Here is a 14558-nt window from a genome sequence, read left to right on the forward strand (position 1 = left end):
CCATGAATATTGGCCCCCTCCCAGGCTAGAAACACCAGCCGTCAGCCGCCCCAGAAATGGCGCATTCATAGGATGCGCCAATTCTGGCACTTAGCCTCGCTCTTCCACGCTGCCCTGGTGCGGTGGCAGGGGGTAATAGGGTTGGGGTTGATGTCAGCTTATAATGCCAGCTGACATCAAGCCCAGGTTAGTAATGGAGAGGCGTCTATAAGACACCCCCATTACTAACCCCATAGTCAAAGTTAAAAAAAACACAAACACCCAGAATAAAGTCCTTTAATTGAAATAAAGACACAATCCTTTATTGTTCTAAATTAAACCATACTTACCATCACGCCCATTCCAGCTGAAGCCAACGATCTCCTGCAATAAAAGAAAAATAATAAAGCAACCTCATCCTTACCTTTCCATGGTTCCCACGACAGCTTCAGCTCTGCTACATCGAGATGACAGGCTGGACCGCAGCAGAACGCTGCCATCCAGCCTGTCATCCCGCAGACACTGAGAAGCGCAGGCTTGCTTGCGCTGCTCAGCGTCTCTCTGTGACGACATCCAGATGAGCCGAGTTCATGTCCAATGAACTCGGCTCACCTCATGCACGTCACTGACAGCGTGGGAAAATTCTCACGCTGAAGCGCTGATTGCAGGAGAATTTTCCCACGCTGTCAGTGACGTGCAGGAGGTGAGCTGAGTTCATTGGACATGAGCTCACCTCATGCACATCACTGACAGCGTGGGAGAATTCTCCTGCACTCAGCACTTCAGCGTGAGAATTTTCCCACGCTGTCAGTGACGTGCATGAGGTGAGCCGAGTTCATTGGACATGACCTCGGCTCATCTGGATGCCGTCACAGCGAGACAGTGAGGAGCGCAAGCATGCCTGCGCTTCTCAGTGTCTGCGGGATGACAGACTGGATGACAGCGTTCTGCTGCGGTCCAGCCAGTCATCTCGATGTAGCAGAGCTGAAGCTGTCGTGGGAACCATGGAAAGGTAAGGATGAGGTTGGTTTATTATTTTTCTTTTATTGCAGGAGATCGTTGGCTTCAGCTGGAATGGGTGTGATGGTAAGTATGGTTTAATTTAGAACAATAAAGAATTGTGTCTTTATTTCAATTAAAGGACTTTATTCTGGGTGTTGTGTTTTTTTTAAATACTTTACTAGAAATTCATGGCGGTCATGTCTAATACTGGCGTGACCCCATGAATTTTGGGCTTGGGGCCAGCTGATAATACCAAGCTGGCCCTAACCCCTTTATTACCCAGTGAGCCACCGCACCAGGGCCCTGGATGAGTTGGGTACAGCGCCAGAAGATGGCGCTTCTATGAACGCGCCATTTTCCGGGGTGGCTGCGGACTGCAATTTGTAGCGGGGGGGGGCCCAGAAAGCTTGGGCCTCCCTGCGCTGCAGATTCCAGCCCCCAGCTGCCTAGTTGTACCTGGCTGGACACAAAAATAGGGCGAAGCCCCACGTACTTTTTTTTTAATTATTTCATGAAATTCATGATATAATTAAGAAAAAAAGGCCTTCCCTATATTGTTGTGTCCGGCCAGGTACAAATAGGCAGCTGGTGGTTGGGGGCAGCCCGTTCCTGCCTGCTGTACCTGGCTGGACACAAATATAGTGCGAAGCCCCACTTCAATTTTTTTTAATTATTTCATGAAATTCATGAAATAATTAAGAAAAAAAGGGCTTCCCTATATTGTTGTGTCCGGCCAGGTACAAATAGGCAGCTGGTGGATGGGGGCAGCCCGTTCCTGCCTGCTGTACCTGGCTGGACACAAATATAGTGCGAAGCCCCACTTCAATTTTTTTAAATTATTTCAGGAAATTCATGAAATAATTTAAAAAAAATTGACGTGGGGCTTCGCACTATATTTGTGTCCAGCCAGGTACAGCAGGCAGGAACGGGCTGCCCCCAACCACCAGCTGCCTATTTGTACCTGGCCGGACACAACAATATAGGGAAGCCCTTTTTTTTCTTAATTATTTCATGAAATAATTTAAAGAAAATTGACGTGGGGCTTCGCCCTGTTTTTGTGTCCAGCCAGGTACAACTAGGCAGCTGGGGGCTGGAATCCGCAGCGCAGGGAGGCCCAAGCTTTCTGGGCCACCCCCGCTGCAAATTGCAGTCCGCAGCCACCCCGGAAAATGGCGCGTTCATAGAAGCGCCATCTTCTGGCGCTGTACCCAACTCATCCAGGGCCCTGATGCGGTGGCTCACTGGGTAATAAAGGGGTTAGGGCCAGCTTGGCATTATCAGCTGGCCCTAAGCCCGAAATTCATGGGGTCACGCCAATATTAGACATGACCACCATGAATTTCTAGTAAAGTATTTAAAAAAACACAACACCCAGAAAAAAGTCCTTTAATTGAAATAAACACACAATTCTTTATTGTTCTAAATTAAACCATACTTACCATCACGCCCATTCCAGCTGAAGCCAACGATCTCCTGAAATAAAAGAAAAATAATAAAGCAACATCATCCTTACCTTTCCATGGTTCCCATGACAGCTTCAGCTCTGCTACATCGAGATGACAGGCTGGACCGCAGCAGAATGCTGCCATCCAGCCTCTCATCCCGCAGACACTGAGAAGCGCAGGCTTGCTTGCGCTCCACAGTGTCTCTCTGTGAGGGCATCCAGATGAGCCGAGTTAATGTCCAATGAACTCGGCTCACCTCATGCACGTCACTGACAGCGTGGGAAAATTCTCCTGCACTCAGCGCTTCAGCGTGGGAGAATTCTCACACTGAAGCGCTGAGTGCAGGAGAATTCTCCCACGCTGTCAGTGACGTGCAGGAGGTGAGCTGAGTTCATTGGACATGAGCTCACCTTATGCACGTCACTGACAGCGTGGGAAAATTCTCCTGCACTCAGCGCTTCAGCGTGGGAGAATTCTCACGCTGAAGCGCTGAGTGCAGGAGAATTCTCCCACGCTGTCAGTGACGTGCAGGAGGTGAGCTGAGTTCATTGGATATGAGCTCACCTTATGCACGTCACTGACAGCGTGGGAGAATTCTCCTGCACTCACCGCTTCAGCGTGAGAATTTTCCCACGCTGTCAGTGACGTGCATGAGGTGAGCCGAGTTCATTGGACATGAACTCGGCTCATCTGGATGTCGTCACAGAGAGACGCTGAGCAGCGCAAGCAAGCCTGCGCTTCTCAGTGTCTGCGGGATGACAGGCTGGATGGCAGCGTTCTGCTGCGGTCCAGCCTGTCATCTCGATGTAGCAGAGCTGAAGCTGTCGTGGGAACCATGGAAAGGTAAGGATGAGGTTGCTTTATTATTTTTCTTTTATTGCAGGAGATCGTTGGCTTCAGCTGGAATGGGCGTGACGGTAAGTATGGTTTAATTTAGAACAATAAAGGATTGTGTCTTTATTTCAATTAAAGGACTTTATTCTGGGTGTTTGTGTTTTTTTTAACTTTGACTATGGGGTTAGTAATGGGGGTGTCTTATAGACGCCTCTCAATTACTAACCTGGGCTTGATGTCAGCTGGCATTATAAGCTGACATCAACCCCAACCCTATTACCCCCTGCCACCGCACCAGGGCAGCGTGGAAGAGCGAGGCTAAGTGCCAGAATTGGCGCATCCTATGAATGCGCCATTTCTGGGGCGGCTGACGGCTGGTGTTTCTAGCCTGGGAGGGGGCCAATATTCATGGCTCCCTTCCTGGGCTATTAATATCAGCCCCCAGCTGTCTGCCTAGCCTTTGCTAGCTATTAAATTAGGGGGGACCCCACGTCATTTTTTTTGGGGTGTCCCCCATTTTAATAGCTAGTAAAGGCTATGTATTCAGCTGGGGGCTGATATTAGTAGCCTGGGAAGCTCCGTGGGTATTACCCCCTTCCCAGGCTTCAAACATCTGCCCCAGCCGTCTGCTTAACCTCCGCTAGAGCCTAAAATTAAGGGGAACCCCACGCCAATTTTTTTAATAATAAATCCTTTATTTTAATACTAAATGACAAGTACAGTAACCAACACTGTCACTGTACTTCATATATATGTGACTGACATGTTTCTATCTATCTAATCTATGTGTGAAGCTCTATTCTGTCTGTTATAAATTGTCGGGTACCTCTGCTGAATTGCCGGCCGGCTTTTTTAAAGAGACGGTGCATGAAAACACTATTATTTTTTTTGATAAATCCTTTACGCTAAATGACAAGTACAGTAAGCAACACTGTCACTGTACTTCGTATATATGTGGCTGACATGTTTCTATCTATCTAATCTATGTGTGAAGCTCTATTCTGTCTGTTATAAATTGTCGGGTACCGCTGCTGAATTGCCGGCCGGCTTTTTTAAAGAGACGGTGCATGAAAACACTATTATTTTTTTTGATAAATCCTTTACGCTAAATGACAAGTACAGTAAGCAACACTATCACTGTACTACTTATATATGTGACTGACATGTTTCTATCTATCTAATCTATGTGTGATGCTCTATTCTTTCGGTTCTAAATTGTCGGGTACAGGTGTATGCCGCTGCTGAATTGCCGGCTTTTCATGTTTCACTGTTGGCACTGTTCCCATCGATTTGGGCAATCACTGTAATGCCACAACCACCATGGCTGTGGCATTACAGTGAGTGGCAGACAATCCCTGCATGATTGGTGCTCTAAATAGCGCCAGACATGCAGGACACGCTTTTGGTGCACGAACAGTTATCGAACATAACCTCGAACAGCCGAATTTTTTGCAAATCGTTCGGGTTCGTCGAACAACTCGAACACCGCCCAAAACAGCTCGAATTTGAGATTGGCGAACAGTTCTAGTCGAACACCGCTCATCTCTACTATACACCTCATCCCCTGACCTTACCCCCACTGTACTACAGAACATCAGTGACTGTCTGGCCGCAGTTTCCAACATCATGTCCGCTCTCTATCTGAAACTCAGCCTTTCCAAAACTGAACTTCTTCTGCTCCCGCCATCTACTCACCTCCCTAAATCTGACATCTCCCTCTCCATGTGTGGCACCACAATAACGCAAAACCAGCATTGGTGTTTGACACCAATCTTTCCTTCACCTCCCATATACAATCTCTCGCCCGCTCTTCTCACTTGCACCTGAAGAACATCTCTAGAATGCACCCCTTTCTCACCTTGGAAACAACATAAACCCTCACTGTTGCCCTGATCCACTCCCGCTTTGGCTACTGTAACTCTATATTAATTGGACTCCCCCTCACTCGACTTTTCCCTCTCCAGTACATCCTTAATGCTGCAGCCAGGGTCATCTATCTGGCTAATCGTTACTCAGATGCTTCCGATCTATGTCAGTCATTGCACTGGCTGCCCATGAATTACAGGATCCAATTTAAATTGCTTGTTCTCACTCACAAAGCTCTCCACAGTGTGGCACCCCCCTACATCTCTTCCCTCATTTCTGTTTATCGGCCTACCTGTTCTCTACGCTCCGCAAGCGACTTTCAACCAACATCCGCACTAATCCGTACCTCCCACTCCCGGCTCGAAGAATTCTCCCAAGCTGCGACTATTCTTTGGAATGCTCTACCCCAAGAAATTAGGACGAACCACAACTTACACAGTTTTAGGCTCTTTCTAAACACACACCTGTTTAGGGCGGCCTATCACGTTCCCTAATCAAAGTCCTTTTTATATTTTTATAGCCCATTCATTATTTCTCCAAACATAAGTCTCCACTGTTCCCAAAAGCACTACAGTTACTGGCTGGTGACGAGCTTATGCGGCCTTTATCTATCCCTCAATCCCCTCAAGATGGCCCCACCATAATAGTAGAGAATTCATATAATCCATCATACTCAATTTGACAGGTGCCCCGCCCCTATCAAAGTGTATCAAATGGGCTAACCCCTCCCCTTTTTGCTAACCCCGCCCCTATGCCCCAATGAAATTGATAGTGTTATATTGGTGTATCAATTAAAATTTGATAGGGTGCATTATGAAATAATTTAATTTTGATTCATTGATTTGATAATGTTACTATCAATTGATTGCCCGATTATTATTAACACGTTGTTGTACTGCACAATAAATTTGATAGACACTTAATTGTTAAGGGAACGGTTGCAAACAACTTTATTAAATAATGGAAAGCAACCGAACCCGGGGTCCGCGATGCAGCCTGGTGGACTGCGGCCGAACACCTTCCGGGTGAGAAGGTAAAATAACCAGCTTAAACAACAATCCCTTCTGTGTTACTGCACACCGGAACGGGAATAGGGATTCGCACCATCTCCGTTAACTGCACGAGAGATGTGCGATAAATAATGTATCTGTAGTCCTGTTACAGCACAGGGACTACACAGCAGGCGCTAGGATGCGTGTGTGATACACGCCGGCGTATAAGTGCTCCCAGCCGGCGTGCTTCCGGACTGAGGAGTATCTCTCCACGTGGCTTACAAGCGGTGCCGGGAATACGGCGTCTGCAGACTGTTCGGGGTGTATGGCGAGCCCTTTGTCGGAGCCAGACTGTCAGACGAAGCTACCTGCCCCCCTCCATCTAAGGCTGCCTATCCCCCGCTATACCTGCCTGAATCAAGCTAAAGCACACGTGGAGCCTAAACGACCAAGCGTCCACACAACACCATCACTGCTCAATGATCAGAGTTTGTGGGCGGGCTATTGAAAGATTAAGCCCTGCCCACCGTCGCACTATTGGTGACATCACCCGCGACCAATCAGGCGGTGCCAGATCACCGGATCAGCTGACTCCCAAACCACCAATCACGGTCCGCCATGTCACGGGCATGCTCAGTGCCGTGAATCCTGGACTTAGGCTGTAGCAGCCCTGTTTCCCTCCGCAACCTACGTTTCATGTTGCTAGGAACAAAGACCCAAGAGACAACTTGTACATCTCTTGCACCAGCTAGGCATTGGGACTGACGTTGATGCTCTGGCTGGACCGGAATGGAAGACCACAGAATCCACTGGTGGTTCTGAACCCATTTCGAATCCAGCAAACGCCCTACGCCTAACACTTAATAAGTTTAAATGATTTTATTAAAAAAATAGAATGTATCAGACACATCACATTTCAGCCAAATTACAGAGGGATATAAGGCATTACAATCACATAAGATGTTGGATTTAATAAAATATGTTTTACAAGTGTTCAGAATAATATATAAATAAAAAGTATTTCATAATATATAGTAGTATCTGCATTTTACAAGTGTGTCTCAGACCGCTGACCTCTACACATTTAGGGTGAAGCAGGGCCAGCATAATTTTCAGCACGACCAGAGACTGTTTTACAGTGATTACTGGCTACGTGCCCTGGCTACCAGATAAAGTGGCCACTAACCCAGCACCGCCTCATCCTGACCAGATAGTGTCCAGTGTTAGCAGCTGATAGAGTGATGTGGCCGTGTGGTCAGCTAAAAGCAATTATACATCGCATTGTCAGCTAAATGCCGCCATACTAAGAGTAACACAGAAAAAGTATATTTTTACGCACTAGAAAATAAACCTAATTTATGTCTGCAGTCAAAGAATTCATTATTGCATCTGTAAATTTAAATTCGCATTGAAGAAGCTCAATATCTTGGTATAGGTCAGTCCCCGGGCAAAATGATACAGAAAAAAAACACAGAAATGTCCGCACACACTGCTAAATGTATCTTGCAACTGGCAATTTTGATAGGCATATGTCGCACAGTTCCTATTCAAGAATGTCACAAAATCACAGGGAAATAAAATATTATTTGGCTCCAACCCGTAGCTATCGAAAAATATGGCTTTTTTATCATTGCAGAGCACTATCAATATCCAGTGTCGGCCGGGGCGCCCCGAGGGATCCGTGTTGATAATGAAGGCGGCGGGTCTCTTGATTACTCTCTCTGATGGCCGCAAGTCGTCCACACGGCCACATCACTCTATCAGCTGCTAACACTGGACACTATCTGGTCAGGATGAGGCGGTGCTGGGTTAGTGGCCACTTTATCTGGTAGCCAGGGCACGTAGCCAGTAATCACTCTAAAACAGTCTCTGGTCGTGCTGAAAATTATGCTGGCCCTGCTTCACCCTAAATGTGTAGAGGTCAGCGGTCTGAGACACACTTGTAAAATGCAGATACTACTATATATTATGAAATACTTTTTAGTTATATGTTATTCTGAACGCTTGTAAAACATATTTTATTAAATCCAACATCTTATGTTATTGTAATGCCTTATATCCTTCTCTAATTTGGCTAAAATGTGATGTGTCTGATACATTCTATTTTTTTAATAAAATCATTAAAACTTATAAAGTGTCTATTAAATTTACTGTGCAGAACAACAACGTGTTAATAATAATCGGACAATTAATTGATAGTAACATTATCAAATCAATTAATCAAAATTAAATGATTTGATAACGCACCCTATGAATTTTAATTGATACACTAATATAACACTATCAATTTAATTGGAGCATAGGGGCGGGGTCACGCTCTGCAGAAAGGGGAGGGGTTAGCCCATTTGATACACTTTTATAGGGGCGGAGCACCTGTCAGATTCAGTTTGATGGATTATATGAATTCTCTACTACTTACCATCATTGTAAATAAGCCCCTCTTCTTTGTGTCACCCCCACCTCATTGTAGATTGTAAGCTCTTACGAGCAGGGTCATCATTATTTTTGCTTTAATTATTGTATTATCTTTCGCTATGTTACTTATGACTGTTGTATATGAACCTCTGAATTGTAAAGCGCTGCGGAATAAGTTGGTGCTATATAAAGATTATTATTATTATAATGGGGGCATTATAAGTTTCTGAGGACCAGAATGGGGGGCACTATAAGTAGATAGGGACAGAATTTAGGTACAATTTAAGTGTTTAGGAGCATTATAAAAATATAGGGCCAACATGAGAAACATTACAAGTGTATGGGGTCCAGAATGTGAAACATTACAAGTTTATCGGGGAACATTACAAGTGTATGGGGGCCATAAAGATGGACATCATGAGTGTATGGGAGCCAGAATAGAGTGCATTATAAGTATATGGGGGCCAAAATGGGGCACCAAAAATGTATGGAGCCAGAATGGGGGACATAAGTGAGTGGGTGCCAGAATGTGGGGACATTATAAGTTTATGGGGGCCAGAATAGGAGACATTATAAGTGTATAGGGGCCAGAATGAGCGACAGTATAAATGCATGGAGTCCAAACTGGGGAACATTACAAGTGTATTGGGTCCAGAATGGGGAACATTACAAGTTTATGGGGGCCAGAATGGGGAACATTACAAGTTTATGGGGGCCAGAATGGGGAACATTACAAGTTTATGGGGGCCAGAATGGGGAACATTATAAGTTTATGGGGGCCACAAAGAGGAACATAATAAGTGAATGGGGGACATTATAAGTATATGGAATCACAGACAGGGAGGAGAAGACCCAGTGTTCTGTCTGGCCCCTGTGCACCAAAATCTCATTAGCAGAAAACTACAAAGGGTGATTAAAGAAGAACCACAAAGCAGATTTCTTCACCAAAGGTATCAATATAATCAGTGTTACAGCGCCATTACAGACATGTGTTTACTTCACATTTTAAAATTGTGCTGACATATTCTCTTTAAGCAGGAGTCCAAAAACAAATAAAAAAAAAGAAATTATACATTTTCTGTCTGCAGGGACTACGGGGACCATATTAAGGCTTATCACCCTGGCACAATGTCTATTGAACGTCATGCCCAATTCAGTCAGGTACGTAAATGAAGAAAACATACCAAGCACTCAATAGGCAAATCAATGATAGTAGCTAAGACATGCTAATGAATGATTGCACTTGCTCATGACCTTGTATATCTGAATGAGATAAAAGACTATTTTCAGTAGATGTTATTTTTGATTTAATTTAGAAATTGTCCTTTATTATTCGACAGAAATTGAGAGATATATCTCGATTAAACAAGCCAATATCACTGGGTCTTCCCTGTATGAATGATACAGACCTCTCTACCTACATGAACAACCCAGAGGTGCGGTCAGCATTACACATCCCGAATGAACTGCCCCGGTGGGAGACCTGCAAGTAATTATTTTAAATGGCACTGTTTTTACCTATTCATTATGGAAGAATTTACCATTATTATTTAGTGATGACGGGAAACCAGTTGGCTTGAAACTAGAGACACATTGATATCACTTTTTTTTATTGAATTGATTGTCCAATTGTGGAAGTAGTAGTTGGGTTGAGACAGATTTTCTTTTACTTAGAGTGTCTATTTGAGGCTTTCACATAATTAAAAAAACAGTCCTTCATGGGGAATTTGTCAGCAAGATCAAACCCCCAAACCACATACTGTGTATGGGCATGTAAATCTTTAAAATGTAAATGTATAGAAACCTTCTATCTCAGGGTAGGACAATACAACTTTGGGCCCCTGTGCAAGAAGTGTGTCTATGGCAATAAAGCTAGAGACCATATATATTACAGGAAAGCCAGATAGGACCTGAGTTAAATCTTAGCACTGCAGGTCTTGACTAGAGGACCTGATTAACTTTGACTAAGAACCAGGGCATGTGTTCACTTTGGTCTCTCAGTCTGCTGGGGAAGTTGAGCAGAGTGGAGTGTGTTGGAGCTGGTGATTGAGCTGAGCTGAGAGAGAGAGCTGTAATCTGGAAAGGGAGAAGCTGTAATCTGTTCGGGTGAGCCCGCACTGACATATATGTGCCTGCTGAATGAACTGTTTATTTGCTTTTATACTTTTGTGCCCAGAAGGAGCTATTTTGGTTTGAATCCCTTGGAGTTTTATTAAAGCAATAAAACTGCACTTTGCACCAAACCACATTGTCTGTGTGAATGCTACCTAATGCCTACCTGAGAGCGTGAATCCCTACAATTGGTGGAGAATGCAGGTGTGAAGTCCCAAAGAGCACAGGTGATTGCAGTGTAAAGACTAAATGTCCTGGGTAAAGGCAGCTACAGCATTGCAAACACAGTCAGAAAGCAAGGAGAAGTTTGTCCAAGCGAACCTGTCATCAGCATTTTGCTACGTAAACTATAGGCAGTGTCAGGTTGGTGCCGAACACTGATTAAAATTATACCTGGGATGATGAAATCCATCCTGTGGTTGTTGTTTAATATTTGATTGCAGTTTGGAGATAATGATATGCTTGAGCACCTTCAGTGACCTGCCTTCTACTTTAAACACTGCGCTTGCACTGTTCATAATGTGGTCTTTTAAAAAAAAAAAAAAAATGAACTCCAGCAAAATGTCGCCAGCTACTGTGCATGAGCCGGACCATTTTGTTGGAGAAAAAAAAAAAATTGGGTCCAGCAAAATGTCTGCGGTGCGTGCGTAGTAGCATGTATCCACAAGCGATAAATGCTACTGCACATGTGCCGCCCACCAGTGGGTGGGGCTTGTGCAGAATAAGAGCATCACTTGCTGATAGATGCTACTGTGCACGCACCGTGGCCATTTTGCTGGAGCCAATTTTTTTTTTGCTCCAACAAAATGGCCACGGCGCGATAGATGTTACTGATCATGCATGGGCACCATTTTTCTGGAGTTAAAATTTTTTTTTGAAAAGACCACAATATGAATTTGTGCAAATGCAGTATTTAGAGTAGGAGGCAGGTCACTAAGTGACCTGTCATTTAAGCCCGTATGGATGAATATGAGAACAGAGTGCCAAGAAAAGCCCCGCCCACTGGCCCGCTCCAGAGCACGAGCATATCATTATCTCCAAACTGCAATCAAAGATTAAACAACAACCACAGGATGAATTTCATCAACCAAGGTATTATTTTAATCAGTGTAGCAGTGCCAACCTGACACTGCCTGTAGTTTACTTAGCAAAATCCTGATGACAGGTTCACTATAATCAGTTGTTCCATGTGCAGCAGCCGTATCTGCAATAATTAGAGCAGCAGCAACAGTATGAGCAGTAGCAGCAACAGTTTCAGCAGCAGATGGCTCAGTTGGCAGAAACTGTCCAGGCCAGGGAGACTGCACTTTCCACCAGCCAAAGTGCTATGAAAGGAGGAGAGCTGTAACTCAACCACACTGCTTCTCCCTCCAAAGTGACTCCTGCAGGAGGTTAGACCAGGAGATTAGGGCTGTATCATTACATCTCCTCAAATGACAAAAAACATCAAAGGGTCTGGAAATGCAAACTGATTAGAGTCCTTGATACCCTCCACACAGGACTAAAGGCCTCGTCACACTAAGCGACGCTGCAACGATCCCGACAACGATACGACCTGTCAGGGATCGTTGCTGCGTCGCTATGTGGTCGCTGGTGAGCTGTCAAACAGGCAGGCTCACCAACGATCAGGGGAGCAGCGACATCGTGGAAAGAATCTTTCCACGATGTCCTGCTTCTGAAGCAGGAGCAGGCTGGTAACCATGGTAAACATCGGGTTACTAGGGGCACACGCGCACCTAGTAACCCGTTGTTTATCATGGTTACCACTCTGCTACAGTGAGCGGGAGGTTACCGCTCACTTTAGCAGGCTCGTAACCATGATAAACAACGGGTTACTAGGTGCGCGTGTGCCCCTAGTAACCCGATGTTTACCATGGTTACCAGCCTGATCGCTGCTCCCGCTGGTCACACACAGCGATGTGTGCTGACCAGCGGGAGAGCAACGACCAAAAAATGGTCCAGGACACTTTGCAGCGATCAGCGACCTCACAGCAGGGGCCTGGTCGTTGCAAAGTGTCACACATAGCGACATCGCTGGTGAGGTCGCTGTTGCGTCACCAAAACCGTGACTCAGCAGCGATCTCGCTAGCGATCTCGCTATGTGAGACGGGGGCTTAAGTCTGTCAGGAGGATTTATGACTCACTACTAGTGTTGAGCGATACCTTCCGATATCAGGAAATATCGTATCGGATTGGATCGGGCCGATACCCAAAAAGTATCGGATATCGCCGATTCCGATACCGGAAACCAATGCAAGTCAATGGGACACAAATATCGGAATGAAAATAAACCCTTTCTTTCCTTGTAGGTTAATTCTACATGAAGTAAAACAACTAAGAATAATGTAGAATGACATGAAAAGCCGGCAATTCATCAGCGCATACACCGGTACCCGACAATTTACAACAGAAAGAATAGAGCTTCACACATAGATTAGATAGATAGAAACATGTCAGTCACATATATATGAAGTACAGTGACAGTGTTGCTTACTGTACTTGTCATTTAGTGTAAAGGATTTATTTTAAAAAATATTAGTGTTTTCATGCACCGTCTCTTTAAAAAAGCCGGCCGGCAATTCAGCAGCGGTACCCGACAATTTAGAACAGACAGAATAGAGCTTCACACATAGATTAGATAGATAGAAACATGTCAGTCACATATATATGAAGTACAGTGACAGTGTTGCTTACTGTACTTGTCATTTAGTGTAAAGGATTTATTTAAAAAAATATTAGTGTTTTCATGCACCGTCTCTTTAAAAAAGCCGGCCGGCAATTCAGCATCTGTACCCGACAATTTAGAATAGAAAGAATAGAGAATCATACATAGATTAGATAGATAGAAACATGTCAGTCACATATATATGAAGTACAGTGACAGTGTTGCTTACTGTACTTGTCATTTAGTGTAAAGGATTTATTTAAAAAAATATTAGTGTTTTCGTGCACCGTCTCTTTAAAAAAGCCGGCCGGCAATTCAGCATCTGTACCCGACAATTTAGAATAGAAAGAATAGAGAATCATACATAGATTAGATAGATAGAAACATGTCAGTCACATATATATGAAGTACAGTGACAGTGTTGATTACTGTACTTGTCATTTAGTGTTAAAATAAAGGATTTATTTTTAAAAAAATTGGCGTGGGGTTCCCCTTAATTTTAGGCTCTAGCGGAGGTTAAGCAGACAGCTGGGGCAAATGTTTGAAGCCTGGGAAGGGGGTAATACCCACGGAGCTTCCCAGGCTACTAATATCAGCCCCCAGCTGAATACATAGCCTTTACTAGCTATTAAAATGGGGGAACCCCCCCAAAAAAATAACGTGGGGTCGCCCCTAATTTAATAGCTAGCAAAGGCTAGGCAGACAGCTGGGGGCTGATTTTAGTAGCCCAGGAAGGGTGCCATGAATATTGGCCCCCTCCCAGGCTAGAAACACCAGCCGTCAGCCGCCCCAGAAATGGCGCATCCATAGGATGCGCCAATTCTGGCACTTAGCCTCGCTCTTCCCACTGCCCTGTAGCGGTGGCAGTGGGGTAATAGTGGTGGGGTTCATGTCAGCGCCAGCTGCCATGAAGCCCAGGTTAGTAATGATGGCCGTCTATATGACACCCCCATTACTAACCTACAAAGTGTTAAAAAGAAAAAACACACTACACCCAGAAAAAAATAATTTATTTGAAATAAAACACACCATTTTATTTAATTCTTAGTTTACTAAAAAAAAAATAGTTACCTGTCCACGTTCCTGCGCTGATCTCCCATGCACAGCTGTCACATCTGGAGAAGGTGACAGCTGTGCATGGCTGCTGTAAGCTCACGCTGCCGGGAACACGTCCGCTCCCGGCAGCGGGAGCCACTGACTGAGGTCACCGGAGTGCATTCAGTCAGCGCAGCTCCGGAGACCTCCTTT

At 44.8% G+C, this 14558-nt stretch overlaps 1 protein-coding gene across 2 annotated transcripts in view; it reads left to right on the forward strand.

Annotated features, from left to right (window-relative positions):
- LOC141272824 (lysosomal protective protein-like) overlaps nt 1–14558 on the forward strand; it is a 104639-nt gene that overhangs the window by 58482 nt on the left and 31599 nt on the right. For both annotated transcript variants that reach the window (XM_073683901.1, XM_073683902.1), the window contains exons 10-11: nt 9622–9694; nt 9874–10022. In XM_073683901.1, the coding sequence (XP_073540002.1) occupies nt 9622–9694; nt 9874–10022 (222 nt within the window). The remainder of the gene's footprint in view (nt 1–9621; nt 9695–9873; nt 10023–14558) is intronic.

This window comes from Phyllobates terribilis, unplaced genomic scaffold (genome assembly GCF_046119375.1).
Source record: "Phyllobates terribilis strain yellow unplaced genomic scaffold, ASM4611937v1 Scaffold_5__5_contigs__length_657084704, whole genome shotgun sequence".
NCBI lineage: Eukaryota > Metazoa > Chordata > Amphibia > Anura > Dendrobatidae > Phyllobates > Phyllobates terribilis.